At 33.3% G+C, this 23,381-nt stretch overlaps 1 protein-coding gene across 2 annotated transcripts in view; it reads left to right on the plus strand.

The window, feature by feature from the left end:
* Nucleotides 1–190: 190 nt before the first annotated feature.
* The window catches only part of LOC132427360 (centlein), a 147,496-nt gene continuing 124,305 nt past the window's right edge, over nucleotides 191–23,381 (plus strand). Inside the window, exons 1-4 of one of the 2 annotated variants that reach the window (XM_060014776.2) lie at nucleotides 191–1,162; nucleotides 6,857–6,978; nucleotides 8,349–8,468; nucleotides 22,228–22,328. In XM_060014776.2, the coding sequence (XP_059870759.2) occupies nucleotides 6,914–6,978; nucleotides 8,349–8,468; nucleotides 22,228–22,328 (286 nt within the window). In that variant the 5' untranslated portion in view covers nucleotides 191–1,162; nucleotides 6,857–6,913. Of the gene's footprint in view, nucleotides 1,163–2,747; nucleotides 2,813–6,856; nucleotides 6,979–8,348; nucleotides 8,469–22,227; nucleotides 22,329–23,381 lie in introns of those variants that run through there. The other variant, XM_069540773.1, reaches the window with a different exon arrangement.

The following is a 23,381-nucleotide window of genomic DNA, read 5'->3' on the forward strand; positions in this document are numbered from 1 at the left end:
AAATCATGTTTTCAATTCTCATTCTTTTCATTTTTTTCCTATGAGTAGGACAAATGTCTTAATAAAGGAAGTATTTAAAATGAGACCCATGTTTCTGTGGCATTCTTATTTACTCCCCCTAATATTATTAGTAATTTTCAGAACTAGCTTTATTTATGTATGTATGTATGTATTTAAACATAACTCCGTTATATGTTTCTTGCCATTTTGGAGTAGTTTCACAGCATTGAGCTTTATTTAAATGAAAGAAAATACTCCTAAAATTGAGAGACCTTATAGGGCCTAATTTGGTTGTGTGCTGTATTGTTGAGCTTTAAAAATGTACTGCTTTGTTGTTTCATTGCGTTTAACAAAAGTCAAGCAAATGAGAGTGATATTTTGAAAGAATTTTCTTTCTTTTTCATAAGGACATGCAGTAAGTATGAACAATATGTTGCCCAGCTTAATAGTTGCTTTCACATATTCCTTCTCCAGATTGGTATATGAAGCTGTACATAATATAAACACACATTCTTGTCTCTAGTTAGCCACATTATAGTTAATGACCATATGGTCATTATGGTATAAGATCTACTGTCTGTTGTATTTATATTCCTCAAGCATATTGTTCCTTCAACTTCACAGTGTGTTAAACTATTTCAAAGGGAAAAAAATCCTTTCCCTCTTGTTTCTGGTTGTCCTATCAAGTGTAACCTTGGACCCTTATAGAGCAATTAGACCAGCCTCTATCCCCTCCTTTGTAATGAGGTTTCTTGCATTTCTGAGTCTATAACCCTTTAGTCTTCCCTAATGGGACATCATTATTCTGAAAGAAACAATGTAAATGTAAATGAATATTCTCATTAATGAGTCACAGAGAAACCTTTAGCGGTAGCACTGTGGTAATTCTGCTTGTTATTTCTCTGGTATTCCATGCAAGATTTTTTCTTTTTATAATTCATTATTAGTATTCAAAATTACTTGTTCTTTAATTTTGCATGTCTTTCATAATCCAGTGTTCCAACTAGTTCAACCATGTCCTTGTTTTATTCTCGAGGAACCACCTGTGAAACGCTCAAGGTCTTTGTCCCCAAAGAGCCCTTTCTTAGACTCAGAGGAGCTAAAGAAGCTGAGAAATGCTGAAAGAAAGATTGAAAACTTAGAGAAGGTACTACAGCTAAAGGTGAACATTAAATCCTTTCTTTAGTAATAACCTTGCATAGGTAAGGATATACCAAAGTAAACATTCATTTCACAAATTACTGCTTATCATTTATCTTTCCTGAATTTAATTACTTTTTAAAAAATGTGTAAATTGGTTAGTCTAGTTCTTAAGATTTCTGAGGATCATAAAGTAATAAAAAATTTTGCTACTTTAAAAACTAAATGTTTATTCACTACTTTAAAATTATTAGGGAATATTTTGACTCTGTATTGAGAATAAATTTCTTATAGTTTCTCAGAGACCAAAAAATACAACTACAGCAAATGGAAGGGGAAATTTCCTGTGGTTCTTTATATATGATAAACATACACAAAGAAACATGAGTTAACAACTATGCTAACCTAGTTCAGGCCACTTAAAATTGTCCTTTACAGAAAAATTATACAAAGTGGCAAATAAATATGTATTATTTTTTCCATTTCAACTGAATTTGTCTCAGAATGCATGACATTTGAATCTGTTGTGTTCTTCCAGTCTTTAAGAAGCATATGCATTTATTGTTCTATCTTTAAGAGTTTATACTTTCCAACTCATACTTTGTGAATTATCTTTCTCAGAAGAAGTTGGTTATGTGTATTGAACCAATTTTATGTGACTATATTGAGGGCTTTAATTTTTTCTGTGAATTTAATATGGCTAAACTTGTCATTCTTCATTCACAACTACCAGAAGGCCAACACTATTTGAGATTTAGCCATTTAACTGAATCTCAAATAGCTTTATAATATTCTGTGACAAGCCCAATTTACCGATGATTAGAATCCAAATATTTAAAACTTAGATTCTTTGTCAGATAGATTATTCTTAGGAGGAAAATGTTTTGTACTCTAGAGCAAAATATAGTTTAGAGATATAGTTAACCGTAAGCTACAATTGGAAGTTTTTTTCTGCCTTTTCACTAAACATTGTTTTAATTTATATTTATTCAGATTTAAACTATTAGTTCTAAACAAAGGAAAATTATCATCTATTGTTTCTCCCAAAAATAAAATGACCAGATGACCTCAGCTTGCTAACATTTAGCCTACTTGAAATTTATACACCTGTAGTTATTTGCTCATTCATTTGTTTACTCATTTGTAACTTATTGGCTAATGCAATTAGCCAAGCATTGTGCTAGTCACTTGTATAACAGGAGAAAAAAAATGATGCTGAGTAAATAGTTAGAATCTAGTGTATTGGTGTGAACGTGGAGGTACAAACAGGATATTATGGGCATGTTTAGGACACCATCATCCTTCTTTTGCATAATTCTTGAAATTTACATACCAAGGCTTCTACTTCTGTCCTCTATTAATCTGGGTTCTCTGGAGAAATAGAAACAATAAGATATAATCCTTTAGTCTTCCCTAATGAGATATCATTATTCTGAAATACATGTGTGTGTGTGTGTGTGTGTGTGTGTGTGTGTGTGTGTATATATATATAGAGAGAGAGAGAGAGAGATTGATTGATTGATTTACTCTAAGGAGAATTGGCTTATATGATCACATGATTATGGAGTCTGAGATGTCCAAGATCTGTAGTCGTCAAATTGGAGATCCAGGAGAGCTAATGGTATAGTTCCAACCTGAGTCCAAAGGCCTGAGAACCAGGAGAGCTAATGATGTAAGTTCCAGTCCCAGTCTGAGTCTGAAAGCAGGAGACAAGTGTCCCAGCTCAAAGACAGTCAGGCAGAAAGAATTCTTTCTTACTCAGCCTTTTATTCTGTTCAGGCCTTCAGTGGATTGGATGAAGCCCATCAGATTGGGGAGGGCAATCTGCTTTATTTAGTGTATTGATTCAAATGTTAATTTCATACAGAAACACCCTCACAGATACACCCAGGAACAGCCATTAACCAAATACCTGGGCAGTCAAATTAACATAAAAAATTAACCATCACATATCCCATTCAGTAGTAGAGCAACTCCACTCATTTGCCCCCAAAAGTCTGTGAGTCTTTTTTAGTTCCTTGTTTTTGGCAGGAAGGAGTAGAGCAATTCAGACATTTTTAGATCTATTCTCTTCCACTTCTTAAATTTCTTGTTTCAGAGCGTCTCAGAAACATTATACTAATTTATTTCCTCATTCCTTTTTTCTAATAACTGCTCTCTTGGATGAGGCCTCAAGTTTATTTTTAGAGTAAAATTATTTTTCACACAATTTCTTTTTCATTTATATTTTTTCTGTATTCTTTCAAGTTAATTGATGATAATTGTGAATTTCAAATGATTGTTTTCTTTCACAGATTTGCAAGATAAGGGAAAAATGGGAGCAAATTTTTTTCTTTGCATTTTATCATTTGGTAGGAAAGGATTTCTTATTTTAAAGGAGCAAAATAGGTGAATGAAAAAGGCACTATAATCAGTAGCATTTAACAAAAGGAATGGGTAAACAAAACATGTATATTAAAGCAACTCCAAGGAGAGTAGTTGGGCCCAGGGCATTTTTAAATTTACAACCTGACTTTAGTAAATGTAACTCATATATAGTGAAGACAGAAGACCTGTTTCTATCTTCTTGATTATTAGGCTATAGTATTAATGCTATTGCTATTACTCAAGCACATGTGAGTATAAGGTAAGATAGGAATTAGTGGTGTGTTTGTGTTAGTTTCCTAGGGCTGCTGTGACAAACTACCATAAACTGACTAGCTTTAAAAGAACAGAAATGTATTGTCTCAAAGTTCTGGATGCTAGAAAAGTCCAAAATCAAGGTGTCAACAGGGTTAGTTCCTTCTGAAGTCTGTGTGGGAAAATCTGTTCCATTCATCTCTCCTAGCTACTGGTAGTCTCAGGTGTTCCCTGGCTTATAGATGGCCTTCTCCTTGTGTCTTCACATCACCTTCCCTCTATTCAAGCCTCTCTCTGTGTCTAAATTTCTCCTTTTTATGAAGACCAAACATATTGGATTAGGACCCACCCTATCTCATTTTAACTTGTTTATCTCTATAAATATCCTGTCTCCAAACAAAGTCACATTCTGAGATAATGGGGTTAGCACTCCAACATATCTTTTAGGGAGAGATTCATTTCAACACATAACAGTGTCTTATGGTTTTTAAAATACATCGGGATCATGGAGCTCCTTTTGAAGACCATTCCCCCCTAATACACGTTGAATTTTTGTCATGGTCTTTCCCATGTTGGTATTCTTTTGAATACTGCTCTTCAAGAACCTAATGGGAACATGGCAGACAAAATGTTCCTTGCTTAAATATGTGAGCAATGGATTAACGTTTTTCTATTTTTGTGATCCTTTAACATACCAATGTGCATTGTGAATCTATAGGAAGGTAGAGATACATTATTTATCAGATTTACTTGATTATACCTATTAAGATTTCCCAAAAGACTGTTGCTCCATGGAAGATACTGTTGGAAACACTAAACTAAAGACAAAAGGCATGATCATGGCATGGTAGGTAGCTTTAGGGTCCCAAGTTGATCACCAAGGTGGATTGAAGGGAGGGAGGGAGGAACAAAGAAATTTCAGGAGCCTATGGTACATATGTACATAAATTTTGATACATTGACATGCTCTTCATGCATATTATTCTAATACTATATATTATAATAAAATATAATTGTATAAACATTAACATATTGTCTTACTAAGCTCTCTTCTGTGGCTAGTTGTACCTGTTTTCAAGATGGGCAACCAATGTTGTAGAGTCAATAGTAATAGAAGAGATGAAAGTTCTTATTATAAAAATCTCACCCAATTCCAAATCCTGAATTCATGGGTGTAGTGAATTATAAAATTTAATTTGGAAACAGTGCATCAGAGCTTTATGAAATTCTTACTATCCTTGCGATTACTAGTGCCATGAATCTCTGCTTTACTGACTTTCAATTGACTTTTCAACTGACTTTTTAATTCATGAAGTTTATACATTCTGCTGAAATTAGACATCCATGGAATCCTTGGTATTCTATAAATGTTTTTTTCTTAACTTAAGAAACCTTGCTATCATACTCTGAAGATTGAGCCACTGTTTTATTAATAGTGTACATGTTCTTAGTTTGCTTTATGACTGTCAAGAAACCTTTGAGCAAACGATGATTTGATCAAGAATCATTTCTGTTCTTATCAACTCAGAAGTAGAATTACAAACATCATTGAGAAAAGTCAGTTGATGCAACTTTACTATTTTCTAATATTTTAGTCATTGAGACTTGTTTGTACGCAGAAGTTAGAGCCTCTAGTTTAGCTAGTTTAATTACAAAATACATAGAAGTTACTCTGTAAATATTTTATTGAATGATCTAATAAATCGACCTAGTTCCGTGACTGTCCATGGGATATTTTTGGCTTGCTGACTTTAGAATGCAGGCTTAGTAGTTGTGGCGCATGGGCTTAGTTGCTCCGCAGCATGTGGGATCTTCCCGGACCAGGGGTCGAACCCATGTCTCCTGCATTGGCAGGCAGATTCGTAACCACTGTGCCACCAGGAAAGTCCATAAATAGCTTCATTTTGAAGATGGAGAAATTGAGACACGTTGAATTTAAGCAGCTATGTCAAGGTAAAATTTAGTAAGTTTGAGCAGCAGGAGTTGAACTTTTATCAGCACTTAACACCCTGCATATAATAGGTTATTAATATATGGTTCTCCAATTGAAACAAACAAAATTGAATTCTGTATCCTGAATTTTTAACCATAGTATTAAACCATGCTACTTTTTATCAAGTAATTATGCAGTGGCTGTGATTTATATCTTCTAAAACTCTTTAGAATAACATTTATTCTAGTTTCCCCGTCAGTGATGCCGTTTTCATGCTTTTTCATCAAGCACTTCCATTTCCATATGGCATACATACCACTCGGTACACACAGGGCTCAAATACGTCCTAATAACTACTTAAGAGAATTATTGAAGTTTTCCTACTAGATATATATTCAAAGTATAATGGCAACATATAAATACTGTTGAGACAGGTAAAATTGCAGTAAAATAATGCAGACTCTATAAGGTATTAACTCACTGTTGGGATGAGAGACAGATAGTCAATGAAACAGTACATTTGCCTTCTAAATGATAAGGGCATCACTGTTAATACTTGGGAAGAGGACAGAGTAAAAAGCTCACTTTTGCTTTGAGCCTCTATTGGGCAAGCACAGTGCCAGGGGCTTTACCTATATGTTAGTTTATTTAGTTTAATTGTCATAATATAGATTTCTGTGTTCTTTTCCATATTCTATAGTAAAAGAAATTGAATTAATTTAAATAGTGTTCTTAAGATTATGGTCTTACTATGATTAGTGTCCTTACACTAATTATATGTGCACTTATAACTAACAAAATAGTGATGCATTATGTGTGGACAAATCCTGGAAAACAAAATTTAATATGTAAGATTGGTTCATAAATACATGTATATATACTAATTATCAAAAGGGAAAGGAATGAAACGAATTTGATGCCAAAATTTTGAGATTACTTAAGTGATTTTTTAAAATGCCATGAGTGCCTCAAATTTATCAAGCAAACCTGTTCTGTGACTTTAGGAATTCTTCTTTTTCTTCTGCTTAAGTAAGTATTACAAATTAATTCATATTTACATACTATTTTCTTTCAAATTTCATACTTAGATTGGTAGCCTTTTATTTGTAACATTATACTAATACTTTGTTCAGACTTGTATACTTGCTTTTTTGTGTTTTACAGAGCCAAGAAAATGATGAGCTAAGAGATGCCCATGAAAAACACAAGGAAAGGCTACAGATGTTACAGACCAACTACAGAGCAGTAAAAGAGCAATTAAAACAGTGGGAAGAAGGCAGTGGCATGTGAGTTACATAGCTCATAAAGCCATGTCCCTAAATATTAAATGGAACTGAGTAGCATCATATAGGTGATTTAATGGCTTTTGTTTGATTTTAAAGAAATTATTTGGTAGTCAGATCTTTATTGAGGATTTTAAAATAGAGAATATAATAAGTGAAAATAGAAATATCTTAGCAATAACTATAGATTTTCCTATCATTTGCAGAAATAATTAGCATAGGTGATTATGAATGATTGTATATATTTTTAATATATAGAGAGTAACTTAAAAGTATATAACAAAACAAAAATAGTTCAAATCCATATGATTGAAAAACTACTTTAAATAAATAAATAAAATACTGGTGTTACAATATATATAACTCAAAAAATATTTAAGTTTTATTTGAAAGACATGAGAAATAGGAAATTCACATATATAGTTAACTATCTTAAAACTACTTCAACCTGATATGCAATTTGAAAATCTTTTCTATCCATCAGTTTGTTCTGCAGCTTATCTGAATGAATTGGCAGTCTCAGTTCAATTGCTCTGAACAGGTGTTCAGATCTTGGTTAGCCGTAAATGGCTCCCCTGTTAACAGTATCAACAGAGGGCAAAGGACTGAACGAGTACAGAAAATCTACTACCCTCTTATCTTTTGAGATGGATCCTTTAGGGCAATGTTGATGATACACATTGGTCTGTTCTACAGAGAAATAGTTTCTAAATTAGCCAGTACTGCACTTTTACAAAAGAAAAATGAACAGTTTGTTTTAGGTACAGAAAATGAAAACGTAAAGGGCATTTGGCATGTTTTATAGGTAATTGTCACATCTGATTTTTCCTTTGAAGAACAGAAAGTGTTTCATATTGCTTTTCAGTAAAGCAATGATAAATCTATTTGCCCTGGATTTAGCCTCTGCTTACCTCACTTTTTAGTAGTCACTGGAAGTTTGAAGACTACTTGCTAATTATCTGATATTCTGATATTCACTGATAACTGCTTGTTTTAAGGTAGAGCACATAAACCGCATTCAGATTGGTTGACAGCAAATTCTAGATGTGTTGATTGCTTATAGTCCTTTTTTGAAACTGTGACATTTCTGCAATGTATGTTTTATTACTAGTAGAATGAATGAGAGAAATAGACCTGAGAATATCATGTGTTTGCTTAAAAGTTTGCTTTCCATAGCAGCAGTTTAGCTTTTTAGGAAATCATGATCTAGGATTTTAATTTCTACATACTTAGGTTTTAGGAAATTCATTGCATAGTGAACTTGATTTAGAAATTTGGTCAATAGATATTTTTAAATTTTATGGAATGTATAAATGAATTTTTATTACACTTTGAACATGTTAAGTAAGAAAGCAATTTCATTTTAAAAATAGGATGGAAATCAGGAAAATAAAGAGAGCAGATCCCCAAAAACTTCGACAAGAAGATTCTGATGCTGTATGGAATGAACTGGCCTATTTCAAAAGGGAGAACCAGGAGCTAATGATTCAAAAGTGAGTTTCTTTTTGTAACAATGTCTACTTAGATAAACATTTGAGAGAAATTCTTTGTGTCTGAAAGGCCATGAGAGAAATTCCTTATAAAACTTGGAAAATGAAATAATCTGGTTTGCCTGTAAAAGTGAGAAAAAAAGATTAGCTTTTAAAATATATATATGTATAATGCAATAACAAGTTGCACATTTGCTAGCTGTAGCTGAAACTGTATAATATGATCTAGGGATTGTGTTAATTAATGTGGCTCTCATCTGTTGGAGGTGTCGCTCTTCATTAGCCTGTATTTTAGACACTGCCGTGCTTCATTTTTGGAATGAGGTGGAGAGGGGATAACCTAGCCAGGCATCCTTGTTTGATCTCCTAGATACATACGCAATGCAGAATGCCTGAGCTCTCTTGGTTCCCTGCCCTGTCCTGCTAATCCCAGCTGAGCTCATTATGGTGTAGCCTTGCTGCTACTCTTGGAGCTAGAGCTGTCCAAGCTAATTACTGGTAGCAGCAGAACTGCCTGTTAAAGGTCTGGTATGGATCTGCTAACATGGTCCTTGGCGGTGACCTGCAAAAGACACGAGGGAATTGCTTTCTTTATTGCTGTGCACTGCCTGTCCTTTGGGCTTAATGCTGATCCCTCCACATAGGTCTTTTAGCTGCCCTAAGTATAAAACTTGATGAAGGATACTCATATTTTAGAAAACATACAGCTTGCTTCCTTGATCTTATAATTCACAAGGTATTATATTCAGCTTGGCAAAGAAAGGACACTTTTTTTTTTTTTTAACAGAAAGGAGTTAGACCAGCACAATTAGCCTCTTGCTACTTAACTATTTCTTCATTTAGAGTTAAATTTTTTACACTCAGACCATGGAATTTTTTTGAAGGCTGGATATCTTTTAGATTACTAGAATTTAGTATCATGTGGCATAATATGATTAAATATTATTGAATTTTCATAGCTGTAAATTAGAATCTTATTTTGCATACTATATAATAACACATGTAGCTTTAGATTACCACCTTTTCCATGCAATGCTAAACTTTTGAAGAAATGATCATATCAGTATACATTTAAATGTATACTTCCAATTACCTCAAAGTATACTACGTTCTATTAGTATTAAATGTTTGATGCTGATAATAAAGTTTCTTATCTTGAAAATTTTTGTAGATTTTATAGATTTGTCCCAAATATATTCCCTGATAATTTTTGATAACTTTGTTGAGATATAATTCACAAGCCATGTAATTCACCATATAAAGTGAACAAGTCAGTGGTTTTTAGAATATTCGAAGAGTTGTGCACCCATCATCACAATAAATTTTAGAACAATTTCATTACCTACTCCCCCAAAAAAGCCCCACACAGTTTACCTGTTACCTCCATTAATTCTTCCACTGCTCTCCACCCCTTAGCTAACCACTAATCTGCTTTCTGTGGGTATAGATTTACCTATTCTGGACATTTCATATAAATGGAGTCATATAATATGTGGTTCTTTGTGACTAGCTTCTTTCACTTAACATAATATTTTCATAGGGTTTATCTGTGGTGTAGCATGTATTTGTACTTTCTCTGATAATCTTTAGTGATCTTTTTGTCTCCAAATACAAAAGTTAATTTTGGACAAAATAGGTGCGAAACCTAATTAACTAGTTGCAAGATCTAATCTATTCAAAAAAAATTCAAGCAGAGGTTAGTTGTAAGTGGTGTTTATTTGAGGTTTATTTTGCTCATTAATGAAATAGAACTAAAGAAAAAATAATAAAGCCTTTTTAAGGAAGTTCAGGAACGGTTAGAACCCTGGTCTGTTCACCCAGCAGTATGCATATGTTACAAGTAGCTCTGTAAATTAGATGCTAAGAGTCATTAAAAGTGTGGATTTTTTTCCCCCTGAAATTCATTTAAATTTATTAATGTGATAGCCATTTGAAAAATATTTATTTTTCATATCAGTTTTAATTTATTAAATAATAGTGAAGTTTGAGGTGATAACCTTGAAGAGTGCTAAATAATTGATATAAACTTTAAGTCATATAATAATGTTTTGGGGGGTGGATTATTTTGTGAAACATTTATTCAGTTAAGAAATGTGTTTGAGTTACTGCTGTGTGACAGGCATTCTGCTAGGTGAATGAAATGAGAACATCAGACAAACTTCCTACTCTCAGGGAGTTTTCTTGGGAACGTTCTAATGAAATGTAATGTTAAAAATTAAACTAGAAATATCATGATGAAACAATAAGAAAGGAAACATGTCTTTTTATTCATTGAAGTTTGTTTACTGATGACAGAATTTTTTTTTATTTATATATAGTACATTTTAGCATACAGTTTTTTGAGTTGTAGCACGTATAGTGTTATAGATATATTACATATATCTATAACATGCACAATAGATTCAAGTAACTATTACCACAATCAGGATACAAACTAGTTCCATCATCTCAAAAAATGTCCTTGTCCTACCCACTTGTAGTCACATCCTCCCACCATCCCTAGAACCTGGCAACCACTGATTTGTTCTTCCTCCCTATAGCTTTGCCTTTTTTCAGAATGTTATATGCATGGAATCATATAAGCTGTAACTTTTTGAGACTGGCTTCTTTCACTTGGCATAATGCCTTCGAGATTCATTCATGTCGGTTTGTCCAGTTCGTTCCTTTTTCTGCTAGATGGTATTCCATTGTATAGATGTACCACAGTTTGTCTGTCTGTCTCCTGAAGAATTTTTGGGTCTTTTCTAGTTTTTCGCAACTATGTATAGTTTTTTGGTATACATAGTTTTTTTTTTTTTTTTCCCTGCGCCACGTGTCCCAGGAGATCCTAGTTCCCCGACCAGGGATTGAACCCGCGGTCCCTGTGTTGGAAGTAGGGAGTCTTAACCACTGGACTGCCAGGGAAGTCCTATACATAGATTTTTGTGTGAACATAACTTTTTAATTCTTTAAGGTAGATACCCAGGAGTAGAACTGCTGTGTGTATGGTCAACGTATGTATAACTCTGTAAGAAACTGTCAAACTGTTTTCCAGAGTGGCTATACCATTCTTATTCCTACCAGGAATTCATATGAGCCAGTTGCTCCACATTCTTGTCAACACTTGGTGTTGCCATTTTTTTTAAGACCATTCCCGTAAGTGTGTATTGGTATTCTATTGTAATATTAATTTGCATTTCCCTAATGGCTCATGGTAATGATCTTTTCATGTGCTTATTTGCTGTCTTTATATCTTCTTTTACGAGTGTCTCTTCAACTCTTTAGCTCATTTTTAAAAGATTGATTGGTTATTAAACTAATTAAACAATACTTGTCCTTTATATATTCTGTATGCAAGAACTTAATCAAATATATGATTTGAAAATATTTACTCCCAGTCTGTAGATTGCCTTTTCATTCCCTGAACAATGTCTTTTGCATGACAAAATTTTAATTTTGATAAAGTCCAACTTACCAATTTTTTTCTTTTATGGATTATGGCTTTGATGTCATACCTAATAACTATTTTTCTGACCTGACGTCACAAGTATTTAGCCTATGTTTTCTTCTAAAGAGTTTTATATTTAGCTCTATGATCCATTTTTTAGCTAATTTTTGTATAAGGTGTGGGTTATAGGTTAAAGTTCATTTTTTACAAAGATATATGCCCAATTGTATCAACATCAGTTTTGAGAAGACTATTCCTTCTCCAATAAATTGCCTTTGTAACTGCCAAATATCAGCTGACTATATTTCTGCCGGTCTATTTCAAGACTTTTTATTTTATTCCATTAATATGAATTCCTAAACTTTTGTGAACCCCATACTGTCTTGATTTTTGTAGCTCTCTAATAAGTCTTGAACTCAGTGTGAGTCAAATAGCTTTATTGTTTTTCAAATTGTTTTAGCTTTTCTCATCGCTTTGCTTTTCCATAAAAGTTTTACCTATAAAAATAGGTTTAAAAATAGCAATAACTACCAAAATCTTGTGGGAATTTTGACTGGAATTGTGCTAAATCTATAGATTAATTTGGCGAGAATTGACATATTAACCATGTTGAGTCCTCTATTCTATGAATACTTAATTTGTTGAGATTTTCTTTTATCAGTGTTTTGTAGTTTTAGCATGCAGATTCTGTATGTCTAATACTGTTGTTAGATTTGTACAAAAGTATTTAATTTTTGGAGCTATTACAAATGATATTATAAACTTTAGTTTTAGTTTCTACTTGTACATTGCTAGTGTATAGAAATAATTTACATTTTTACATGCTGACATACCTTGCATTATTGATATGTTACAGCTAAGTCTACTATGTTATTATTTATATTTTCTGTTTGTTTCCTCTGTTTCTCTTGTCCTCCCTTCCTATGTGTTACTTGAACATTTTTTTAGAATTGGTTTTTATTTATCTATAAGGTTTGGATTATATCTCTTTGAATAAGTTTTTGTTTTTTGGGTTTTTTTTAGTGTTTGCTCTCAGTATTTTACACACATAACTTATTATACTTTATTGGTGTCAACATTTTACCACTTCAGGAATGTAGCAATCTTACTTCTATCTGTGTGCTTTTACCTTCCTCCCTTTATAATATGTTGTCTTAACTTTTGTCTCTAAATACATAGAGAAACCTATTAGTTGATGTTACAATTTTTGCTTCAGCTGTCAAATATTATTTTAAAACTTCAAAGGAAGGGTAGCCTATTATATATTTTTCTTTTCCCAAGTTTTCTTCTTTTATCATTTTCTTTCTGTTTGAAGAACTTCTCTTTAGACCTTCTTTTAAGGTAGGCAACAAATTCTCTAACTTTTCCTTTATCTAAAATGTTTTCACTTCACCTTCATTCGTAAAGGATATTTTCACTGGATAGAGAATTTTAGGTTGGCAGTTTTTTTCTTTGGCACTTGAAGGATGTACCACTTCTTTCTGGCCTCCGTGGTTTCTGATGACAAATACACTGTTATTTGAATCATTGCTCCCTTAAAAGTAATACATCATTCTCTCTAACTGCTTTCAAGAATTTTTCCTGTGTCTTTACTTTTTAAAAGTTTCATTTTGACACGTCTTGGCATGAATTTCTTTGGGTTTACTCTTCTGTGAATTCTCTAAGTTCCTTGAATCTCTAGGTATGTGCCTTTTGTCAAATTTGGGAAATTTTGGTCATTATTTTTTCAACTACTTTTTTCAGCCCCACATTCTATTTCTTCTACTCTGGGACTCAATTGACATAAATGTTAGATCTTTTAGTATTGTCCTACAGGTCCCTGCGGCTTTGTTCATTTTATTTTTCAGACTATTTTATCTCTGTTGTTCAAATTGGGTAATTTTTATTATTCTATCTTCAAGTTCGCTGATTCTTTGCTCTTTTGTCTATCACCTCTGCTATTTAGCCCATGCAATGAAGTTATTTTGTTTTGTTTTGTTTTGTTTTTTGGTTATTGTGATTCTTAATTCTAAAATTCCCACTTGATTCTTCTTTATTTCTCTTATTTATTTGCTGAGACTTTCTGTTTTTTTCAAGATCATTCATAACCGTTCATTGGAGCATTTTAATCATGGCTACTCTAAAATCCTTATCAAGTAATTCTGACTTGTGTGTTATCTTGGTGGTATCATTTCTTAGTTATGGTTTCTCAATCAAGTTGAGATTTTCTTTGTTCTTGGTATGATAAGTGATTTTCAGTAGTCTCTTGGACATTGGAGTATTATGCTTTGAGACTCTGGATCTTATTTAAATCTTTTACTTAGCAGATCTCTGATGACATCATGCCTGAGGGAGAGGGTCACGTTATTGCTGCCTGGAAGAGGTGGGAGTCTTAGCTCCTAACTTGACCTCTGCTGACATTACATTGAAGCGGGTGTGAAGGAGTGTCTCATTACCGCTTGATGGGCATGGGAGTCCAGGCTTCTCACTTGGCCTTCATTGTTAGAGAGAGCAAGGCTGTTTTTTTTTTTTTTTTGGTACGCGGGCCTCTCACTGTTGTGGCCTCTCCCATTGTGGAGCACAGGCTCCGGACGCACAGGCCCAGCCGCCATGGCTCACGGGCCCAGCCGCTCCACGGCATGCGGGATCCTCCCGGACAGGGGCACAAACCCGTGTCCCCTGCATCGACAGGCGGACTCTCAACCACTGCGCCACCAGGGAAGCCCAAGGCTGTTTTTTTGTTTTTCTTCCTCTAGTGGTATATGGCTAGAGTAGGGGTGGTTATTGTCAATAAAATTTCTGTCCTGTTAGTCTGTCCCTTTCCTGGTTCTTTGGCTTGAGAGAGCAGACTTTCCCTGAGACATTTTGTTTGTGTCTGTTGGCGTTTCTGGGTCATGAGTTTCTCCAGTACTTAGTTTCAGATATTTATGAGCAAAGAAGAAAGCCAGGGAACTTATCACTGTGAGTTGTTTTTCTTGTGCTGTTCCTCTACTCCTAAGGTCCCTATCCTATTCTTCTTCTTTTCTTTGCCTTTCAGAGTCTTCTTGCATTTGTTTTATGTACAGATCTTCCTCAGCTATTGCTGATGTTCTGTCCCAATAAACCCCTAATAAGTTTAAAATATCATAAGTTAAAAATACATTTAATATACCTAACCTACCTGACATCATATCTTAGCCTAGCTTACCTTGAATGTGTCAGAACACTTACGTCTGCCTACAGTTGAGCAAAATCATCTCACACAGAGCCTATTTTATAATAAAGGGTTAAATATCTCATATAATTTACTGACTAGTGTACTGCAAGTGGAAAACAAAATGGTTGTATGGGTGCAGAATGGTTGTAAGTTGTAAATGGCTGTTTACTTTCATGATTTCATGGCTAGCTGGGAGCTGCGGCTCTCTGCAGGTGCTGAGCATCATGCAGGAGTATTGCACAGCATATCACTAGCCCAGGAAAAGATCAAAATTCTAAGTACAGTTTTTACTGAATGCATATTGTTTTTGCACCATTGTGAAGTTGAAAAGTCATTGTCAAACCATTGTAAGTCAGGGACCTCCTGTATTGTGTTCAGGGTTTTTATATTTAATTAATGGAAAGAATAGGGATAAATACGTCTACCCCCTGTCAGCAACAAGAAGTTTCAGCTGTTTTTTCTATAGACCAGGCACTCTTATTTTTGTGGCATACAGCAGGATCTAGTTTAATAATACTCAGTCCTGATGTTTAAGGAGTAAGATTTATCCCTATTTATACAGTAATAGCTATCTTTAAAATATAAGGCTAGAAAACATTGAAAGAAGATGTCTACTAAAGCTACTTTTAAGACAAATTTGAATAGTACTTCTAAGACCAATCTTAAAAATTGAGTTAATTTTTCAAGACCCTGATAAAAAATTCTGTGGCAACTGTAAATCCAATCCATTCGTAAAAGTTGAGTTAACTTTTCAAAATCCTAATAAAAAAAATTGTGTGGCAACTCCAAATCAGGTTTTAAAATATAATTTAAAATGACACTACCACTGACCTATATTACAGGTGTTTTTACCACTGAGTATGGTCAGAGTTATTTGTTGGGGCTGTAGTTTGGAAATCTGAGGACTTGAGAAATTTGCATGGAATATAGTTCCTATAATAATTCATTTAGATTTATAAAATACATCTACTTATTATATCATAATGATATCTTAAAAGACTAAGAACTTATTAACGTATGAACTAATAAATTGGCTGGTTCCTTCGATATTTATCTAACAAATACTCATATCTTCATTTATTTATGCATTCAATATTTAAACAATATAATTTAGAACTAGGCACTAAGCTAGGAACTGAATACGCAATGTTGTACTGAAGAGTACTAATTTCAAACTCTAACGAGGTTTATTCTAGGGGCAGCTGCCGTGTGCTGATGAGGTGAAACCACTCTTTGGTATGCTAGATAGAAAGAGGCAAGGAAAGCTTTCAGAAATGCCGGTAGGCTCATAGCTTTTTCACTTAGTTGAGGATGTTGCCTTACTGACAGCAAGTTAGATTTATTAACCAACAAAGTCATATTAACATGCTGCTAAATAAAAACATTAGTATATAAGTATTTGTGTACATTATTTCTGAGTAGTGATATAAAACTATAAAAGGGGCTCAGGTGCCACAGGGTATTAAGCTTTTATTATACAGCAAATCCAGCTTGTCTATGATAGGAACCCTAGAAGTCAAGGGAAGGTGTGCAGACATTCACTGTATGTTTTCTGTATCCTTGGCTAAATAAATCAGGAGCTTGCTGTAGGTGGGGTAGTTTTGGTCTTTTAATACTAATCTGTAGTCTGTATAAAATGCTGCAGCTAGGCACTCTGCTAGACACCGGTACACAAAGAGAAATAATATGCCACCCTTTTTGTCAGGATCTCACAGCTTAGCAGGGAAAACAAGCAAATTATGATAAGAACTTTTAATAAGGGAATAGTATTGGCATAAAACAGGGAAAATGGCATTATGATTTGTCCATTTGCTCAAACCAGAAACCTAGGGGATTATAATTGATTTACTCTTCTATCTGACCTCCTTATAACAGTCCATACCAAATCTTAATGATTCCACATCACAAATATTTCTAACTTCTGTATGGAAATGCAAAATATTTGCAAAGAATTACTGATATTTTTCCTAGTTGATGCTGAGTAGTGAACTTGTCGATGAAGGTAGTTAGAGTTGGGGGTCAATTATAAAGGAGTTTAGAATTTGTGATTAAAAACTTGTTTTATAGATATAGGGAATTTTACCCTCTAAATAATAACTAAAGTCTTTATTTCAGTGATCTTTTGATCATTGTTTTTAATGATGAAAACTAAACAAGCTGTAGATCAATGGCATAACGCAGGATGGAGTACTTTTGTCTCTCTTAGGTTTAATATTAAATATATGTAGGTTGTAATTTCACAGAATATTTTATAAAATTCAATAATAATTTCTTGAGGAGTTAAAATCAAAGTATCATGGTAGGAAATTGTGGCTATTTTTTTCTTTTGCAAAGCAACTCCCTGTCTTCCTAAGCAAGAATATTTTTTTTTCTGTATGTAGAAATGAAGATTTTAGGAACTGCATTTCTCTAACATGATTTGGAAATAAAATTCCTAGCCAAAAAATGTCTGCTAATCATAACATATTTTGAAAACAAATGTATTTTTGGATAACCATTAACAATGTACAAATTACATGTTAGTTTTATTTTAAAGCATACAATTCAGTGGCATTTATTAGTACATTTAACATGCTGTACAGTGGGTTCTTTCCATTTTTTCCTCTTCTTTCTCTTTCCTTCCCTTCCATCTGGCTAAAATATAGAAATGGTTTGTACTTTTGTTTTCTGTATAATCAACCTAAATCATGGAAGATATAATATATTTTTATTGCAGTAAAATATACAAAACGTAAAAATTTACCATTGTAACCATTTTTAGGTATAAAGTTCAGTGCCATTAAATACACTCACATTGTTGTACTGCCATCACTGCCATCCATCTTCAGAACTTTTTTTATCTTCTCAAATTGTAACTCTGTACCAATTAAATAATAACTCCCCATTCCCCCTTCCCTCAGCACCTCTTTCTTTTTTCTGTCTCTATGAATTTGCCTATTCTAAGTATCTCAGATTAGTGGAGTCATTTTTCTTTTTGTGTCTGGTTTATTTCATTTGTGATAATATCTTTAAGGTTTTCCATGTTGTAGCTTGTGTCAGAATTTCTTTTCTTTTTAAGGCTGAGTAATATTACTCTGTATGTATATACCATGTTTTGTTTATCGATTCATCTGTTGATAGATATTTGGGTTGTTTCTACCTTTTGGTAGACTATAGTAATATTTTTGTTGTATTTTCATTGTATTTTGCTGAACAGTTAACAAGATTGTTAGTTAAGAAAAAATATCATTTTGTATTTATTGATAGACATTTCACTGAAGTAAATGGCAAGTATGTTTTTGAGTTTTATTTTCTAACTCCAGAGATTAATTTTTGATGTTGATACCTTAAATGTTTTTCATACATATGAGATCATATACATATGGTATTTATTTTTTGAGGTCATATGTCTTAGTCCATTTGGTCTACTATAACAAAATAACACAGACTGAGTAGCTTATAAACAACAGAAATTAATTTCTCACAGTTCTGGAGGCTGGAAGTCTGAGACCAGGATGCCAGCATGGGCTGGTGAGGGTCTTCCTCCAGGTTGCAGACTTCTTGTCTTATCCTCACACTATAGAGGGGTGAGGGAACTCTCTGGGCTTTCAGTACTAATCCCATTCATGAGGGCCCCACTCTCATGACCTAAGCACCTCCCCAAAGCCCCACATCCTAGTACCATCATCTTTGGCATATCCTTTACCAGAGCCTTTTTTATCCCTATTCATTAGAATGATCCTTTTGGGTTCTTTGTTGAGTAGCCCTGGTGGTCAACAAGATTCTTCTTTCTAGCTGGTGAGAGTTCAAATGTCTCCCAGTCCATAAGAGCTCTGGGAATAGTTCTGTTTATAGCTCTGGTTGTTCTCTGCTTGCCTTAGTGAGTTTCAACAAAATATTCAGCCACAGACTCACATGAGTTCTTATGCAGATTTCTGCAGTTCCTTCTTTTTGTAGCTTCCTTCTCTCTGAGTACGGTGCTTTACAAATTCCAAACATTTCAGCTTTCCCAAACTCCAGTCTCCTTTTCTTCAACTCAGTGAAGACTCCCTCTCCCTACATCATGATCTGGCAAGTGCCTCCTGGCCAAAATCTGAACTATCCTTAGGGCTCTTTGTTGGTTTCCTTTCTCTCAGGGATCACGGCTCTTTGTAGCCTATTGACCAGCTTCTGAATACAGTCATCTCATATAATTTGTCCAGTAAGAAGTAGATTTTGAATTGTGGTTCCCATACCAAACAGAGTATCAGAAACGCCATAATAAATGGGTAATGAATGAGAGTCAGTAAGCAGCCAGTGTCCACCCTGTATGGGGGTGCTTGGGCACTGACTCTTTGGAAGTCAGCCACTTTACCAACACCCATCAAGATGTGGTTTGTTGGTGCCTGGGTTGACTCAAGAACAAGGTGGTCCCTAATGTTTACAAATGCATCATAGTAAATGTAGGGACTGTGTGAATTCTTCCTAAAAAAAGCCAAACTGTAAGCATGGAATACCTCTAAAGAAGCATGAAGTAACGTTTCTAACAACTGTAGCCCTGTGTTCCACTGGATCAGTGATCTGAGAGCCAAGGAAAACTAAGTTGAGATGAGCTACATCTGCTTTTTCTTCGTGGGGCCATCTTGCTACATTATGTTCTATGTTCTTAGCAAAACAAAGCAAAACCCTAATTTAGACTTAATCACTTTGTAGATGGGTATGTATGTGTGCATGTATGTGTACCCTTCCCATCAATCTGTAACCTAAGTTGCAAATGTATAAGATACCAATTTATAAACTCTTTATATGTGTGTATTTATGTTTATTTGAACAAGAATATAACTATATGTATCAAACTGTAAACATCAATTTTTTCAAGAAGTAAACTACTTGTTTTGTTTTTTTACTTTATGTACCTTTTTATTTGAATTATTATAAGAATTGTATTTATTATTTTGTTGAGTACATAAAAGTTTAGAACTGTTATATCTTCCTGGTAAATCATTTGTTTGACTATTATGTAATGACCATATTTATCCTTAATATTTTTTTTCTTAGTGTATATTTTATTTTTCATTGTGATTACATTTTTAATTTCTTTTTTTGTCCTCTTCTGGTTTGTAAATTTTTGATGTGTTTTCCATTCTTTAAATGTTTTTTCTTGAAATTTTAACATGGATCATTTATTGACCGTCTGAAGTTTGTCAGTCTACCTCTGTTCTCCTTTAACAATACAAAGATCTTAAAATGCTTTAACTCTGATCCTTTCCTTCACCTAACATCATTTTGTTGTTCAGAATTTTAGTTCTACCTTCACTTAGGTATTATGATTGCTTTGCTTAATAAATATTTGCTTACTTCCATGTACACATTTACACGTCTTTCATCATCATTCCCTATTTTGTTTCATACATTGCTTTTGAGTTTGTTTTCTTCCTAAAAATCTATTCTTTAATAGTTCTTTCATCTAGGATCTATGAATAGTAAACCATGGAATGTGTAAAACATTACTTATTTTCCATCTGACTTTTCTTGTGATATCAGAAGTCTACTACCATTCCTGAGTTCTTTGTTAGTTGATTTTTTTCTCAATCTTTTGATTTTAGAGTTGTCTCCTTTTCTTTGGTGTCCTTCAGTATGGTGTCCTTCAGAAGTTTCAGTATGTTTCTAGTGTGAATATAGTTTTATTAATTCTGTTTTCAATTTTTGATACTCTCTTAATCTGTTAATTAATCTTTTTCATCAGTTCTCAACTTTCAGTCATTGTATGTTTTCTCCCCATTTTCTTAATTCTCCCCATTTTCTTAATATTGTTTTCTCCCCATTTTCTTAATATTGTTTTCTCCCCATTTTCTTAATTCTCTCTTTGAATTATTTCTACTAGATGCTTTCTGGCCTTCTCATTCCAACACACTATATATAGTTACTATTTCTTTCTGTTTCTTTCTTTGTGTTGTCTTTAATTTTACAAATTTTCATTAGCTTTGTCTGTGTGCTATTTAACCCATCCACTGAGTTTTAAATTTCAATTATTATGTTGCTATTACTACCTTTAGTTGTTTTATTTATTAGCATTTCTAGATATAGTATTTGGTTCTTTTTCTTATTTGTCTTCTCTTGTATCATAAACCCCTGTTCTTTTTAATATATGTTTATCACCTCTTTTTCCTTTTTATCACCATTTTAAAAACTCTAATTTTGTAAGAACTCATTTTGAATTATTCTATTATTTTTTTTCCTTGCTGTACATTCTCCCACTTTGAATGGGGTGATATTTAGACTGTCATTCATGGCTTTGAGCGTATTCATATTTATTCTTCTCTGCAAACCTGACTTCCTTGAGAATCATTTTCTGTGGTGGTTTTCCTCCTGTCCATTCTCTCAGTTGTAGACACCTCTCTTCAGTGGATGATTGTGTCTGCCTGAACTCTCCAGTGTACATGGGCATAAACCAGTTTTTACATTGCTGTCATTTCTTCAGTTCTCTGCAAATGTATAATGGCTCAATTTTGAAACCAGTAATATAGACTTAGGATCCTAATCTCACATGGTTGACTCTGTCTTGCTCTGACTAGGGCAAGAAGCCTCTTTTTAATGGAACTTCAACCAGATGAGCCCAGATATTCAGGTATTCATTCAGCAAAATTTTGTCTCCCAGCTTTCTGCAGTTAGTCCAGTTTTGTCTCTCAGCCCTGAAGGGCCTTGCATATAAACTTTCATCTCCACTCGGGTCTCAAGGTCTGAAGTCTCCATGGGCAGTATTTGATCCAGGTCTCTTGTCATGGTAGCTCAATTCCATTTTACTAGTAAGGGTTTTTTGTCTTTACTTGGCATCTAGAGATTTACTCTCTTGGCTTGCAGTGATATGTATTAACAATTTTATTATTTTACATAGCGTATCTGTTAGAAAATGATCTGGTAACTCGATAGATGATTTTTTTAATTATACAGTTTATGTTTTACCTATTTAGCATGTTTATTTAGACAAAGTTAAAAATTAGTCGAAACATTTTACCTTCCAGATGCTCATTAAAATTCAATTTTAATTGTTAGGATTTGTTAATATTAATATACTCTAGCTTTTATTTTACTACTGTCTAATTCATGTATTTTTAAAATATTTTTGCCGCTTTTATATGTTTGCTATATTATTCCTTAACTTACACAATTAAAATACTTGTTTATTGTGTTAATTTTCATAGGATGAATCTTCAGGAAGAATTGGATAAACTTAAGGTACATATGTCTGTTGATAAAGCAACAATACAAGAATTGAATACATTTATGGCAGAGAGAAGAGAAGGTAATTTTTTGTGAGGATAAATGTTTAATGTAAGCAGTTTAAAATTATCCAGTTCTTTATGTTTTACTTTCATTTTCTTCTAAGACTCTCACCCTGTTCCCCCTCTTTCCACTGCTTTACTCATTCATATCTCATTAACATTTTCACCTTTCATGAGAAAATCAAATAGAACACTTAAAAGTCAGCTTTATAATTTATTAAAAATTTTAAAGAAATATTTGATAAGGAGAAAATATTCATTTTTACTATTCATTGACAAAGTTTTACTAGGTGTGTTTGTCCAAAGTTTTATAGGTAATATAGAGTTATTGATAATATAGAGGTAGTTAACTATCAATAATTCATTTATATTTTTATATGACATTACACTTTTCTGGAAGTCATTTAGTTCTCACCTGGAATCACAATCTTAGAGGTAGAAGGAAACTTGGAGATCTGCAAATCTGAAACCTGCCTGACCCCTAGCCTGAGAGTGTTGAGTAAAAGGGGATGTATCTATTTCAATTACAAGATTATTCCTTTGTTAAAATCAGGATTACTATAGTTACAATATGACTTCAGTCCATCCTCAGATACCTCATTAAAAAAAGTAAATAAGATTGATATGATAGAATTTCTTCTTATTTGACCTTGCTACAGCTTAATTGTTACCACTGTGCTTTTTAGGTGTTGACAATTTATACTTAATAATTCAATTAATAATTTATACTTAATAATTTGTATGTAATATTTAAATTTTTATATATCACTCATCTGGAAGTTGTCCCAATTACTTTGTTGTTCCCGTTGCTCTTATTTAGTTTACCAGTGAACTTGTCAAGGCCAGTATTTGAATCCTTCTATTTTACACTATTGATTTATATCATATTTTATGCTACTCCTTCATTGAGTTCTTTTTTTTTCCATAGATCAAGGCAATGATCATTAATGACTACTAAGACCATTGGGTGAAAAGCTGATGGGGCCTTTTTTTTTTATTATTCTTTTTTCTTTTTACCTTTTGACTCCCTTCACCCATTTCTTTTATCACCTCTGGCCACTACCAATCTGTTC

Source organism: Delphinus delphis, chromosome 6 (assembly GCF_949987515.2).
Source record: "Delphinus delphis chromosome 6, mDelDel1.2, whole genome shotgun sequence".
NCBI classification, from domain to species: Eukaryota; Metazoa; Chordata; class Mammalia; order Artiodactyla; family Delphinidae; genus Delphinus; species Delphinus delphis.